This window comes from Oncorhynchus mykiss, chromosome 12 (assembly GCF_057628025.1).
Source record: "Oncorhynchus mykiss isolate SJ-2025 chromosome 12, ASM5762802v1, whole genome shotgun sequence".
Taxonomy (NCBI): domain Eukaryota; kingdom Metazoa; phylum Chordata; class Actinopteri; order Salmoniformes; family Salmonidae; genus Oncorhynchus; species Oncorhynchus mykiss.
In genome coordinates, this window is record NC_143033.1 from 83,119,650 (window position 1) to 83,134,075 (window position 14,426).

At 46.5% G+C, this 14,426-nt stretch overlaps 1 protein-coding gene across 13 annotated transcripts in view; it reads right to left on the bottom strand.

Moving 5' to 3' along the window:
• Positions 1-14,426, bottom strand: part of LOC110538551 (RNA binding protein fox-1 homolog 3) — a 412,967-nt gene that overhangs the window by 27,125 nt on the left and 371,416 nt on the right. For 8 of the 13 annotated variants that reach the window (XM_090193724.1, XM_036938643.2, XM_090193729.1 and 5 more), the window contains 6 exons: positions 12,979-13,122; positions 9,440-9,493; positions 6,869-6,961; positions 5,910-5,970; positions 5,750-5,803; positions 471-603 (listed from right to left, as the gene is read on the bottom strand). In XM_090193724.1, coding sequence (XP_090049850.1) covers positions 471-603; positions 5,750-5,803; positions 5,910-5,970; positions 6,869-6,961; positions 9,440-9,493; positions 12,979-13,122 — 539 coding nt within the window. The remainder of the gene's footprint in view (positions 1-470; positions 604-5,749; positions 5,804-5,909; positions 5,971-6,868; positions 6,962-9,439; positions 9,494-12,978; positions 13,123-14,426) is intronic. The other 5 variants (XM_090193727.1, XM_090193731.1, XM_090193728.1 and 2 more) reach the window with 1 other exon arrangement.

Consider the following 14,426-nt stretch of genomic DNA (forward strand, 5'->3'; position numbering starts at 1 on the left):
CTAATCACAGATAGCCAGGCAGCCAAGCTAGGCCTACGGTTAGCTGAACCTCTCCTCTCCCCTACACTCCCATTGCCACCCAGACACCCAGGCAGGCAGACAGCCAGGCAGGCAGTGTGCAGATATAAGAGAGGAGTGTGAGGCTGAATGCTTCACATCAACCAGGAGATCATCACGGTCCAGTGAGACCTGCCCAGTAACATGCTATCTCTGCTTTCTATAGCTCCCTATGGCTTTGATATTCATCCTTTGGAACACACATCATACATGTACACACACACACACACACACACGCACACACACACACACACACACAGACAGACAGACAGACAGATAGACATACACATGCTGCACTCATGCACACAAATGAAATAACACAATTGTTTGCAAATGCAGCAACCAAACATTTGAGAGTAAAACTGTTCTAATGGTTGATTGTTGACTTGTACTACAGGTCCACAGATACTCACGCTCCATAGGCTGGAATAGGTGGTGGTGGAGGTGCTGTGCGGAAGGTGTTGTACACAGCCCGCCCCCGGCCTCGCAAGTGGGCACCCCTATAGGCCACCGTAGCCCCTGTGGCCGGGTAAGGGAAACCTGTTACTGTGGAGAAACACATAGGAAGGAGGACTTTAGAGAGATAGAATGTTGGCATTACTTACCTTACTGACAGAACGAACACATTATATAAAAACATGTGGCAGTTGTTTCTCCTATGACAGAATACATTAGGGAAAGACAAGGAAACATTAGATGTAATCTTTTCTGGGTGTGCCTCATCGAGCACTCTCCCCTTCCCCAACCCACTGCTTTGTGCTGTACTCAGCAAGGATCCACATTTGCTGTACGCATCCTTCCTGACGCCGCCTGCCACCGCCTCCCTCGCCACCCAGGGCTAGCCTTGAAACACAGCCTGGTAATGGATGCAATCCCACCAGTTCCACACCGTGGCTTCCACCTGGTTGAGGCAACAGTATGCTAGCTGAGGGGGAAGGTTGTTGTAGGTAGGTAAGGGGCAGTGTTGTGTGGTGCTGTAGTCCAGACAGATACAGGCGGGAGGTGAGCTGGATGTGCAGGTCCTGGGGGAGCACGGAGCAGATCCGGCTGACCAAATCCCACACCTCATCTGTGACTCCTCCCAGCCTATCACAGCCCCACGCTTGTACTCCAGCAGCGCTTAACAGAAAATGGTGATGGGTGGGGGTGTTGGGGGAGGTGCCAGGGTCAGCAATATAAGTTCCATGGTTACAGATTAGAGGACAAGCCTCTGGGCTGGGAGATCCCCAGATCTCTCCTTAACCTTCAATCAGCCCAGTCACTGTCTGATTACAAACTGCAGCGCTGCATACAAACACATATCTCTCTCTCTCTCTCTCTCTCTCTCTATTAACCTGGTCCTGCGTTAAAGGCTCCTCCTGCTCTCACCCTAGTCTCCCCCTCTCCTCCTCCTCTCCATCACAACACTGCTACCCCATCACGTCTATTATTCTTCATCCTCCTCATCTCCCCTGGACTGATTCATTCATTACCGTGACATGTTTTGGGTGAATTCATCACAGGCCTCCAGTCTGCAGTGAGTCTGCAGTGAGGCGGGGGTTTAAATGTGTAGGAAAAGGAGGAGGGTGGGGGGTATATAGGGAGGAGCAGGAGATCAGACATACAACACATTCATAACACACAGTGGAATCACACCTAGTGCAATGCAGTTATATGATACCTCGTTTAGAAGCACTCCTATGCACTGGTATAGAATTTCGCCTGGAGGACAATGACCATTACGGCTGGCTGTATGTAGTGTAATGTAGTGTTAACTCTGCAGGTGGATGGGATTGGGAAGCTTCCTAATGAACGGTACACACCAGCAACCCTGCTGACAGGGAGACAAATTAGTGGTGCTTTTAAAAACACGAACAGCCAGGTCTAATGTCTGACGCCACTAACATCTCCCTCCATTAGGGGCTCCACACATATTCAACGCCTGCATCTCATTTGGGCGGGAAACGCCCCTATTTCCTCCCGAGCAGCCGGGGCACTTTGTTTGCTGCCGACGCAGCAGCAATAGACTGGTAAGAATCACAAGGTGGCCCTTTTGCTTTGGTGATTTATAATGCTGACCTTGACATTTAAATGAGTCTCTTTTTGGGAGTCTGACATATAGGCTCAGCAGCTAAAGGGCAAAAACAATCCTCTTTCATATTTTCAGGGGTGTTTTTTTTCTCCCTTGTACAAATCTCTAGCATTTTTGGGGCTCCAAATCTTCTATTTCCTTATTTTAGGTATGGGGGGGTGTTGTATTCAATCTGCGTGCTATGATATATGTGAATGTAAACTCATAATGAGTTGGCGATAGGCTACACTGCTTCAATAATAACCCATAAATCAAAAGCTGTTGTCACACTTTGGTAAACCCATGAAAAGCAACAACAGCTACAGCGGCGTATGGGAGCACAAACCTGGTCTAGCCACCAAAGTCAAACACCTTTCTGAGAGAGAGGATGGATGGCTGGGGGAAAACCGGAGTAATGTGCTGGAGGGCGACAGGGTCACACCGCACCTCATATGTCAAATGTGTCAAGTTGAGGGGAGCTCAATACCTTTACACAGCAAGCCAGCCAGTCGGACCTAACCTCTCCTAATCCTGCTCTGTGCAAATGATGGGGTCAAAACCAGCCTTGTAAAAAAACACCACATTTTTCACAATGTTCATCTCTTTAATGCGTCCTGCTCAAATAAATCTGTGGAATGAGCACTTAATCTAAGCACTGGGGACCCAAAATAGCTTAATCTAATCAAGCCACAGGAGCTTAATTATCCCCTCAACAATGAGAGGATCTGTCCAGATATATTAAGATGACAATTAGCCTTTCTATTCTGTCATTTACTCAGCTGGTGGCTTTCAGACTGTCCACACCAAACTTCACCTTTGGAAGTGAAAACATCAAGAGCTCTACTCATCTCCTTCTATCCCCTTAGGAATTAGTAGCAGAGAGAGCAGAAGGGTCTCTCTGACTCGTACAATGCTCATTTGAAATGGATTCCCGATTCGTGTAGGCAGGCAGAGCTGCTTGGTAGCTGTCCATGGTCCTGAAATTGACACACCATGCTATAGACTAGGAAATACACCATTGAAATACATGCAACCATCATTCATGGGTTGAGATATTACATAATATTCATATTTTCATAGTAATATACATTTCTCCCTGAAAATGTCTCTCTACGAAAATATCCCCCATACTAGACAATGCTATCTGTCTCTGCCCTAACATCCCCCCACCCCCAGTCCATTTGAGTGGGAACCTAATGCGCCTGCTGTTCACAGGACCCCTCCACAGCCCCCTTACTGAGGGCTCCAGGGAAGGTTTGGGTTGCAGGGGAGAGGAGGCAGGAGGCAGCCGAGGACACGGGCCCGGCAGTACACACCACAGGGCTGGCGCCGCCACTACCCCAGTCACCGCCATGCAGCCTCCCATCAGTAGGAGGAGCCAGTGTACCCTGCCAGAGGTTAAGAGCGGGGAGACTGCGTGAAGCTCTCATCCGTCATTCTCCTGAATGGGTTTTGAGGACAATAAACCTGTAGCGCCAGGACGAATGGAGACGGAGTGCGCTGTCACCACGCCACGATTTATGGCTCCCAATTTCACTGATCTCCCGCACAGAAATGAGGACTGATAAACAGTGATTAATCACCTTTACATCCCATTTCACTCCCACCCAAAGTATATTAAATATAGTCATGATTATTCAAGAATAACTCCATGGATGGAACCACTAAAATGTGTTTCTTCATTCGGGGTCATAACAAAATGATCAAAAACATGGTCAGCTGTTTTTTAAAGGCTGACCTGTTGGCTCCTAGTTAGGTTTTTTGTTACAGAAATGTATCTCTTATTTATGTTTCCCATCTCCCCAGCTGGCAAGCATATGTTGTCGTTTAGGCTTGGCAAACTTCAGTGCTATGTCAAGACGTCTTGAAAAATTAGCAGCCAATAAATCACCATCGCCCCCCGCTTCCCCCTGCCTGGAATGGTGGTCCACATTCCCTCTGATTTATTACATGATTTGGGCTAGTGTGCTTGTATGTGTGTGTATCCGTGTATGTGTGTATCCGTGTGTGTGTGTGTGTGTGTGTGTGTGTGTGTGTGTGTTTGTGTGTGTGTGTGTGTGTGTGTGTGTATGTGTGTATCCGTGTGTGTGTGTGTGTGTGTGTGTGTGTGTGTGTGTGTGTTTGTGTGTGTGTGTGTGTGTGTGTGCGTTTTGTGTCTGTGTTTATACGTGCTGCATAGGTCAGAATATGTCTGTATAGAAATGTGAGTGTTGTGAATATATATAAACATATCTTGTATTAATTTGTATGTGATCTGCATGATTGCAGATGCATCTGAGGAATTCATGAGGAGTGTGTTTGTGTGTGTGTATTGGGAAAGGGATGATGTGTGTGTGTGTGTGTGTGTGGGGGGGGGGGGGGTGTAATTGTCAAGGGAAGATGGCGTTGGAACCGGGGGAGCGGTGGGAGGAGGGTGAGGGGGTTGAGGAGGAGGGTGAGGGGGTCTGGAGATGAAATAAAAATGATAGATGACTGCTTTCTGTCATGGACAGTTATTTAGAGGTTCGCCGTAAAGCTGTCCGGGGAATGAACAGATTTTAGTCTAATGAGCAGAAAGGAAAGCCGTTAAAGTGGCGCGATGTGCTCAGCACTTCTTCCAAATGAAATAGTACCATTTCCCCCTCATTAAAATGCAAAGGGTTCATATAACATACAGCAATAAATGTGGCATGTAGAGGGAGAGAGATAGGGAAAACCCCACTGAGCTTGTCTCAAGCCTCCATTACCCTGACCATGAGGAATACCAGCCTTCGACAGGGAAGGTGCCAACAATATCGCTCACTCAATCTCCCTTATTCGGTTAGCTCTGTAAAAGTCAATCTGGCGCACTTGGCAAATCCATCCACGGCAGCAGCCTCCCCAATCTGATAACAGTTTGCTGGGGCGGCTTGGTCTTAAAATATTTTTTCCGGCTTTACAGTGCACACCCCACAAACAATTGCTCAGGCTGCCTCCACTCTCTCTGTGAGGCTTGGATCATCCACTTCTTATCTGGCCCACAATTGTATTCCAGATCCACTTTGATCTACAGAGAATTGTGTGTTAGAAGCAGGTTGAGACTGAGCCAGATTCTAATAAAACCAGTGGGTAGATGTGAATTGGGTCTGTCTGATAGAAACACTGCTAGAGTGTAGTAGAGTTAGATTGGTGCTAGACTAGAGAAGTGTTGTAGAGTTAGATTGGTGCTAGACTAGAGGAGTGTAGTAGAGTTAGAGTGCTGCTAGACTAGAGGAGTGTAGTAGAGTTAGAGTGGTGCTAGACTAGAGGGGTGTAGTAGAGTTAGATTGGTGCTAGACTAGAGGAGTGTAGTGTAGTTAGTGTGGTGCTAGACTAGAGGAGTGTAGTAGAGTTAGAGTGGTGCTAGACTAGAGGAGTGTAGTAGAGTTAGATTGGTGCTAGACTAGAGGAGTGTAGTGTAGTTAGTGTGATGCTAGACTAGAGGAGTGTAGTAGAGTTAGAGTGGTGCTAGACTAGAGGAGTGTAGTAGAGTTAGATTGGTGCTAGACTAGAGGAATGTAGTGTAGTTAGTGTGGTGCTAGACTAGAGGAGTGTAGTGTAGTTTGTGTGGTGCTAGACTAGAGGAGTGTAGTAGAGTTAGAGTGGTGCTAGACTAGAGGAGTGTAGTAGAGAAGGATCTCCTACCAGCATACAGTTCAGGACCATAGACAGCTCCCACCACAGGGTTCAGCTTCCAGCCTATGAAGGGAGAGAGAGAGAGGGAGAGAAGCCCAAACTAGTAAATATTGTCATTCATGTACAGTATCTGAACAAAGTTGTAGATTAGACAAGAGGCAGATCTTACCATTTGTGTACGGGTTGGCAACTTTTTTGTTTGTCATCACTCTTGCTGTTGCATTATTCACCTGTTACTCCCCCAAAACAAAATGGTGCCACAGTTATAACATACCCTTCCAAAAGGCAGACCAAACGACTGGCAGAGAAATACCACACAAATTCAGTAAAATGTGTCAGAATTATGCAAATTACCATAGAGGTTCACAAGACTGGAGAGGTTAAAATAGCCAGAGGAGACAATGGCCTTGAATCACCTTTACATGAATTTATTCCTCATTTACATTTTCTTTTGAGATGATTCAATTACTGTAGCAAGTGGGAAAGCATGCACCAATTACCTACGGATATGAAAGAGAAAAAGCCAAAAGCAACACAGGTAATTGGTTGGATAAACAAATGGATTCAAAAGAAAAACAAAAAGACAGACCCCTTAGATTTCCTCTATATTGACCTGATGGCAATGACTGAATAGGGGCCTTCATTTACAGTAAACAAGACCAAATGAAGAAAAAAAAAAGAAGAAAAAAATGGTCAAGACCACATGTCAACAGGGTGTGTTGGTAGGTAGGAGACAGGTCTTCTTTATCCAGACGTGACAGTGAGGTCCTTATGGGATGATGAGAGCATGCATTCCCTCTCCAGTCATAATGATGAACAACTTGCACGTCCATCTTGACATGTATGGAATCCTAGTTCCACTGAGTGCTTCCGACACATACCATTATGCATTATGCATGCACGCACATACACACACACACACACACACACACACACACACACACACACACACACACACACACACACACACACACACACACACACACACACACACACACACACACACACACACACACATCGGGCACATGCTTATGTGCAGGTCTCTTGTGGGACAAAGGTGAGAGCAGAGGCATGGGAGAGGTCAGCAGGCAGGAGGCAGAAGAAGAAGCAGGAAATAAGGAAAAGCACCTCTATTTTGCGTCCCTCTACGATTGTACCGTTTAGTTTCTCCCGCGCACGGTCGGCATCTGTGCTCGTTTCAAAAGTTACAAACCCAAAGCCCTAAGAGAGAGCCACGTGTGTCACCAGGCCAGTAAGACAGACAGGGACAGGAAGGCAGACAGGGACAGGAAGGTAGACAAGGACAGGAAGGTAGACAGGGACAGGAAGGCAGACAGGGACAAGAAGGTAGACAGGGACAGGAAGGTAGACAGGGACAGGAAGGAAGACAGGGACAGGAAGGTAGACAGGGACAGGAAGGAAGACAGGGACAGGAAGGTAGACAGGGACAAGAAGGTAGACAGGTACAGGAAGGTAGACAGGGACAGGAAGGTAGACAGGGACAGGAAGGTAGACAGGGACAGGAAAGACAGGGACAGGAAGGTAGACAGGGACAGGAAGGTAGACAGGGACAAGAAGGTAGACAGGGAAAGGAAGGTAGACAGGGACAAGAAGGTAGACAGGGTGGGTAAAAGATAGGGTAGGAGGGGGATTAGAGAGGAGGAAGGAGAGAAGGAGAGAAGGAGAGGGAGAGAAGAAGGAGAGGACAATGTGAGCAGCAGGAAGTAGAGATGTATATAAGCGGTGTTATTAATTGTGTGGTTGTTAGTGAGACGTCAGGAACAGCAAAGAGAGATCCAAGGAGAGATAAGGATGACAGCCTCACACACACTAACAAACCTGCCTGTTTTACCCAATTAAACACCACAAACCACCTCTGGAGAATGTCTCTGAGCATCGCAGGCATTACACTCTGTTACGTAACATTATAGTCTAATCATTATTGTGAAGACTTCAACAGGAGCCTTATGAAAAACAACCCCCAACCCCCATTGGAATGAGATGAAGTTGAGCATGGAAGGAATATTCATAAATTCTTCAAGCAATTTAGTTTAATTCCATCATCAACCATTTCTAATCCATTACAATAGCCAAAGAATGCACTGTAGAAATTAAATTAAGCCATGTGTTGTCTCTTTTTCATAGACATATCATTATATATATATATATATATTAGTATTCATCATTGTGTCTAAAATGTGATGGGGCATTTACCATACTATCATGGTATTGGTTGGTAATAAAGGTATATACATATCAGGTAAAGGTATATACATATCACCAACAACATATGTACATTAATAAATCACATGCTACCTCTAAGGAGGTGGAAGAAGGAGGTGGCTTTACAATGGGGATGTCGCCTTTAAACTCACACCAAAATACCCTCCTCCCCAAACCCCATCTTCCACCCCCACGTGCCCCCTCCCCTGAGGGCTTTGTCACCAGCTTGAGTTATGGGGACTGGGAGACTGGGCCTGAGATCCATCACCAGCCTTCAGATATGCTGGCCCAACAAGTCCCAGTCCTTTGGTTTCTATATATACATATAGAGGGATGGGAGGGAGAGGGAGCCACGGCCAGGCTGATAATTGCTTGAAGATATATAATACATGTGAGAGATGGAGAGCATTGTGATCTTGTATGCATACACAGGATCTCCGAGCTCCTATTCCTGGCATAAATAACACGGTAGCTGTCCTTGGGGAGAGGGAGATAAAGAAATAAATTCAAAAGGAATTGAGGGCAAAATTAATCCTTTGGACATTTTGCCCGACTATGGTTGGCCCCTCTATCTTTTTTTATCATGCACAAATAATTAGCTTACACGGAGGGAGAGTGGAGCCACCATTTTTCAAAGGAGACAAACATATTGAATGCAAATTGCCAAAGCTTCATGGAAAATAGATTGTTTATTAATGGCCTGCTAGGTTCATTATATAGCGCGCAGGGTGCAGGAGAGAGGCATCATGGGTAATGGCTTTGTAGGGCACAAACAATAAATGCTTGTTACAGCAGAGGAGGCAGCTTTATCCGGTGCTCAATCTTGACTGGCTGTGGGGGCTGAGTTGGAGCAGAGTATAGGTTCCTAGATGGAGGCTGGCTGCATACCTTATACAGACCCCAAACTACCAGGTAAGAGTGGGAATCGATCCCATTCATGGTTGAACACCCAGCTAGAGGAGGCTGTCTAATTTATGAATGGAATGCTCTGGAGCTTGGCACAGACGATTACATAAACAGTGGATGACCAGCACTGTGCTGTTTACACCAGAGGATGTTTTATAGGACATGGTATAGAGCTACTGTACATGTATAGACACTGAGTCAGTTTTGGGGGTGATGGTTCTATATTTGCTATAGCACTTGATATTTGATCTGGGTTGACTATTAGTCTCTAAACTAGAGGTCTGTATTCCTGGTCCAGAGAGCTACAGTACTGGATTAAGTGCATTTTTAAACAGCTCAATCACCGATTGATTGATTGATTGACAGGGGTAATGATTCCCCAACTGGAGTACAAAGCTAGAACAACAACCAAGGAGGCAGCAGAGAGAGGAGTTCATGTCTGAACGCAGTTCTCCAGGACCAGGCTTAGAGAGCAGTAGTCTGAGCCAATGTACACACAGCACTAATGCCATCATTACTAAACAGAAGAAGTACATGGTAATGAAGCAGCTGGGGTTCTAGTTCACTTACCTTGGATCCTCGCTCATTAAAGATAATCTCCACATCTAGAATCTTTCCAAATTGCTGTGGCGAGAAAGGAGACAAGAGAGGAGAGATTAAGTTATGAAAAGAGTAAGAAAACGGTTATTGTTGCCATGGCAAAATGTTACAATTGTTATGCAGCGATTTCAAATATATATTGTGATCTTATCAAATTATCTTTTTTTAATGCAAAATAAAGTTTCTGTTTTATCTGTGTTATTTCTACGTCATGAAATCAATGATGTAAAAAACGGTTAAAACAAACATTGTAAAAACAGTACAGTTAGAGTAACAGGAGATATTTTACACAGAGAAAAGCTACATCAACATATGGCAAGGTGGTTGTTTATAAGGTTGTGTTGTGATGTGAAGCAGCTCCTGAGGAAAACTCATTTTCTCAAATCCCTGAACCGATAGAGAGAGATAACTGATAGAGACAGAGGGATAACCGATAGAGAGAGAGATACCCGATAGAGAGAGAGAGAGTTAACTAGGCTTTAACATAAAGACAGACAGACCAGCAGGCTTCTGCCTGCCCAACAAACAGGTGGCTGAGCTGTCTCTCTATCTACACAGGTACCTGCCATTTTCTCTCTTTCTCCTCCTCTCCTTTTCTCACTCTTTGTTGGTGTGAGTGTGTGTTGTTTTCTCAGTGAACAGGACTCAAGGGATGGTCCCAAGGGGTTAACGTGCTCAAGCCCTTTGATTTAACAGGCTCGACTTTGGATCATTAGAAAACAGAGGAATGAAAGCCAATCGTAAGTTCCCCCTAATGAGTGGAGTGAGAGCCACTTTTAATTGCTGTCTACAATGGCCGTATTATTTCAATAAAAGTAATTACCCTGTCAAGCGGTCCGCATCGCCTTCATTTGGGCACAACAGGGAAGAAATAGGCCTTCCATGTGGTTGGCGCTCAATGGGAATGGATGGATCGTTTGACTGAGCCACTAATAGGGGTTAGGAAGAACCGGCTATTATCTGCCTGCTCCGGCCATAGGAGAGTGATGAGCGTGATGAGGGGAGTGGGTCTGGTGGAGGAGCTGGGTTTATGGGCTGGTAAAACACATATGACATCCATCATCCCCCAGGGTCAAGTGCTGACCCCCACAACGCCTGAGAAAAAAAGTTGGAGTTATTTATGACCTTCCCAACAGACAACGCCAGGGGCGGCCCAGCCCAGGCCACAAACTCAAGTACATCTTGTTCATCTGGGATTTCAATTCTACATAGTTCCCCTCTCCACATCTGCCTCGTATGGTGCTCAGCTCCATTGATTCCAATTGTAGCGCTTCACTGTACCCGGCTCCATCACACACAGGGGCATTTTACATCCCAGTGTGATGCCCCTCTTCGCATGAGATGACAATGCTTCCCCATGCAATGTGCAGATGCTAATTGTTTTAACCAAGAGTAATGGGCTTGTGGCGTCGATTAATTAGTTTCTGGGGAAGTCATCTTAGTGGATTCCCACATGGCACTGGGGATCTCAGCCGCTCCCACACTCTCCTCCCTCCCTACAGCCCTCTCCGCCCCAGCCCAGCGCAAACAGCTGCATCAGCACCAAAGCCAATAAACAATGGCATCAATTGGACGGGTCTCAGGAGACAGAGACAGAGCTGGGGGACTGACGACACCTCCTTCCTTCCTCACCCCCAGATCAGCCATAGTAAACTATCAACATATCAATAAGGAAATGAGAAAAAGCGTCCGTTGGGGAAAAATCATAGGCGCTATTTAATATTCCTACCTCGAGAACACTTTTTTTTTATGAGGCCTCGCTCATTCGCTCCACTTCCTATCTGAGATGCAAATGCATTTCTACACTATGATCAACTGGAATGCAGAGCTACCAACCACGGATAGGGCACTGTATGTATCCCTGCTTCTGCTACGCTAAAACACCTGAATGCTGTGAGGAGGCTAGCTATCATTAGCATAATACAGCATGGTGTAGCAGTGTAGAGTGCTGCTACTGTCTGAGAGTAGCAGAGTAGTGGCTGGTGAGATAGACTGGGGATCAGTGTGAAAGCGTGGGGGCCAGAGGTCTGATTGCCCAGAGATGTTTGTTCACAGAGCCCTCGTCAAGCAGCCGAGGAGGAGTACTGTTGAAGAACCCAGGAGCAGAATGAGGAGGACGCCCTCAAGCAGCACAGCATGGTGCGCCGCGCTACCCGAGCTAGCGCTAGCTTGGAGTGTTTTCCTTTCACTCCTCTAATCACCCGCTCTCTCAAATATCACACTTTTCTAATCACTGATTAAGGTCTGCATCAGTCGCCTTAATGAGGCTTCATTCTGCGCCTCGTTAGTGACTCAGAGGGTCATCCTCCGCACCCTTAACCCCTACGGTGGGGTAGGGTAACTCTCAAACCCTCCCTCCTTGTTTAGGGGCTAGCTAGAGTCTCTGTTAGCAGGTGCTAGCTAGTCTCTGTTTTAGCTCCCTGCTGGTGGCTGATGGAGGGTCCCTGCTAAGTGTGCACGTCACTAGAGAGCTGGAGAGAGGGGCTCTTCACAACTTGTGAGAGCAGATGGAGGTCCTGGGGGCTTGGCAGCAGCGCTGGGTTCCACTGCTCCACCATTGACACATGCACCATCTCACCGCTGCCTTTCCTTTCGCTCTCCTCTGCCTGTCTGTATGTCTGCGGGCTCTGCTCGTGTGTAACGGTAATGGTGTATTGAGCCCCTGGCGGCAGGGCAGCCGTTAGAGCCAGAGGGATGGGGCTGCACACCACTGATCACATACACACAGACACAGGGTCATTGTGCAGGCCATATCCAGGGGTGGAGCCTGAGCTGAGCCGGCATGTTAATACAGCACAGACAGGATATCTCCTCTCCCAACCAGCAACCAGCTCAGCCCACAAACATCAATCCCAGGACCCAGCCACCGACTGGCCGGAAAGTTAGGGAGGGGAGGGCTGCCGGGAGGGCCACTGTTAAATTTGCATCACATATCCATAAGCTGCACACACACGTCGGCCGGGCACACAAAGCCTCCGAGCTAATTACTGAGGCAATTTGGATTCCACAGGACCTGCTCCAGAGCTGGAAACAATAAACCCAACAATCAGACAGCACAGGAAGGAGAGAGAGAGAGAGAGACAGCAGCCATGTTGTCCAGTAATTTATTACGCCGTAGCCAGGGCTCTCCTGTAATTAATATCATCAGTTTGAAGTCCTCCATAATGATGAAAATTAACGCCTGTAGCTTATAATGACCTAAATTAGCGTGCAACATTCAAATTAGATTTTTGGCAATGATCCCGATTCGGATCCATTATAATTATATACTTTTTTTGTTGTGTTAATTTTAAGGACTGGTGTGAAATGCGAGACAGAGAGGTTACACTTTCAGGGAAAAGAGAGTAGACCTGTTCCGGGATCAGGATTAATGTGTGTCTGGACTTTCTAGAGAGAGAGAGAGAGAGAGAGAGAGCGACAATACACACTCCAGGCAGGTACCATGATATGTGTGGGTGGGTAAAGAATGGTTTCCCCCAGTGAGTTCAGGGAGAGGGAAGGGAGCTCACCCCAAACATTTGCCGCAGGTCGGGGTCGCGGAAGCGGAAGGGGATGTTGGAGACATGTAACCTCTTGGGCTGCTGCTTCTCCGAGGAGTCCGAGAGCTGCAGCTGGAGCTGCAGGGAGACCTCTGATTGCGTCACGTCATCTGTCTGCCAGAGGGAAACAACAGCAGAAAGACACAAGCAGCTCATTAGTTCCTACTACTGTACCTTCGGGTCACATGGTGAGGGAGAAGAGAGACAGAAGGGGACAGGCTAACTAACTTACTTAGCGTCTGCTATTTTTCAATCTGGAGAGAAGCAGAAAACGCTAAACAGCTGATGAATTATGGTTTAAAACCTGAGGTCATGCATTACAAATCCACTTATTAATCTCTTGCACTTAGCTTCTGGAGCCACAAGAAAGAAAGATTGAGGGGTTTGACAGAAAGGCATGGATATAGATCCTAGCGCTTCTGACACATCTAACCTTGAGACACATTATTGGTGTTGTTTGCACAGAGGCCCAGAGCTCCTACGTTGTCGACTCCATCATTATGCGAATGCAGTGCTGACATTGTGATATAAATGACATGTCTGATGTCTATGACAAATCCCACTTAGTTCGTTCTCAGACAAGAGTGATGAATTTCAACATGGCTGCTGGCTTGTTTACTCAAACCGACCCAGTTTTAGATGGAGAGGGTTTCACAAGATTTGTTTTCTGTAAAAAACCTTCACTGGTCATCAGAACCATTTACCCTCTCCGTGGAAGGACCATTACGGACCAACTCTGTCTGCATAACAACAAAATCCATCATTTAAATGTGTTTACCAAAATTAAAACCAAGACCTCTTGTAGACACTTCTGGCATTATGAAATAAATGAAAAAACTATGAGAGGTGGGGGGAAAAAGAGAGAGAAAGAAAAAGAGAGAGGAGTGAAATAGGGAGCGAGGCCTGGTTAGATTGAGAGGGAGGACAAAAGCTGTTTGAATATGATATGTAAACTCCAAGGTCCCCAGGGATGTGCTCCTTGAGCAATGGCAAACACTCCATATTACACGGGCTCGCTGGAGTCACATACACAGACTCCCCCCGAGTACACACACACACACACACACACACACACACACACACACACACACGCACACACACACGTACACACACACACACACACACACACACACACACGTACACACACACACACACACACACGCACACACACACGTACACACACACACACACACACACACACACACACACACACACACACACACACACACTCCTCTCTCCACCATCTAACAACCTGCTCCCTGCTCCAAGGCCGTCGGGTGGCTGCAGGCCCCTGGGTGATACATATCCCACCATTTAGGAAATGGGCTAGGGATTTATTCATTATAATTCATCATCACAGTATTATCATTATCATCATGATCGTAATGATGATCGCCTTTATTATTCTCATTATCATA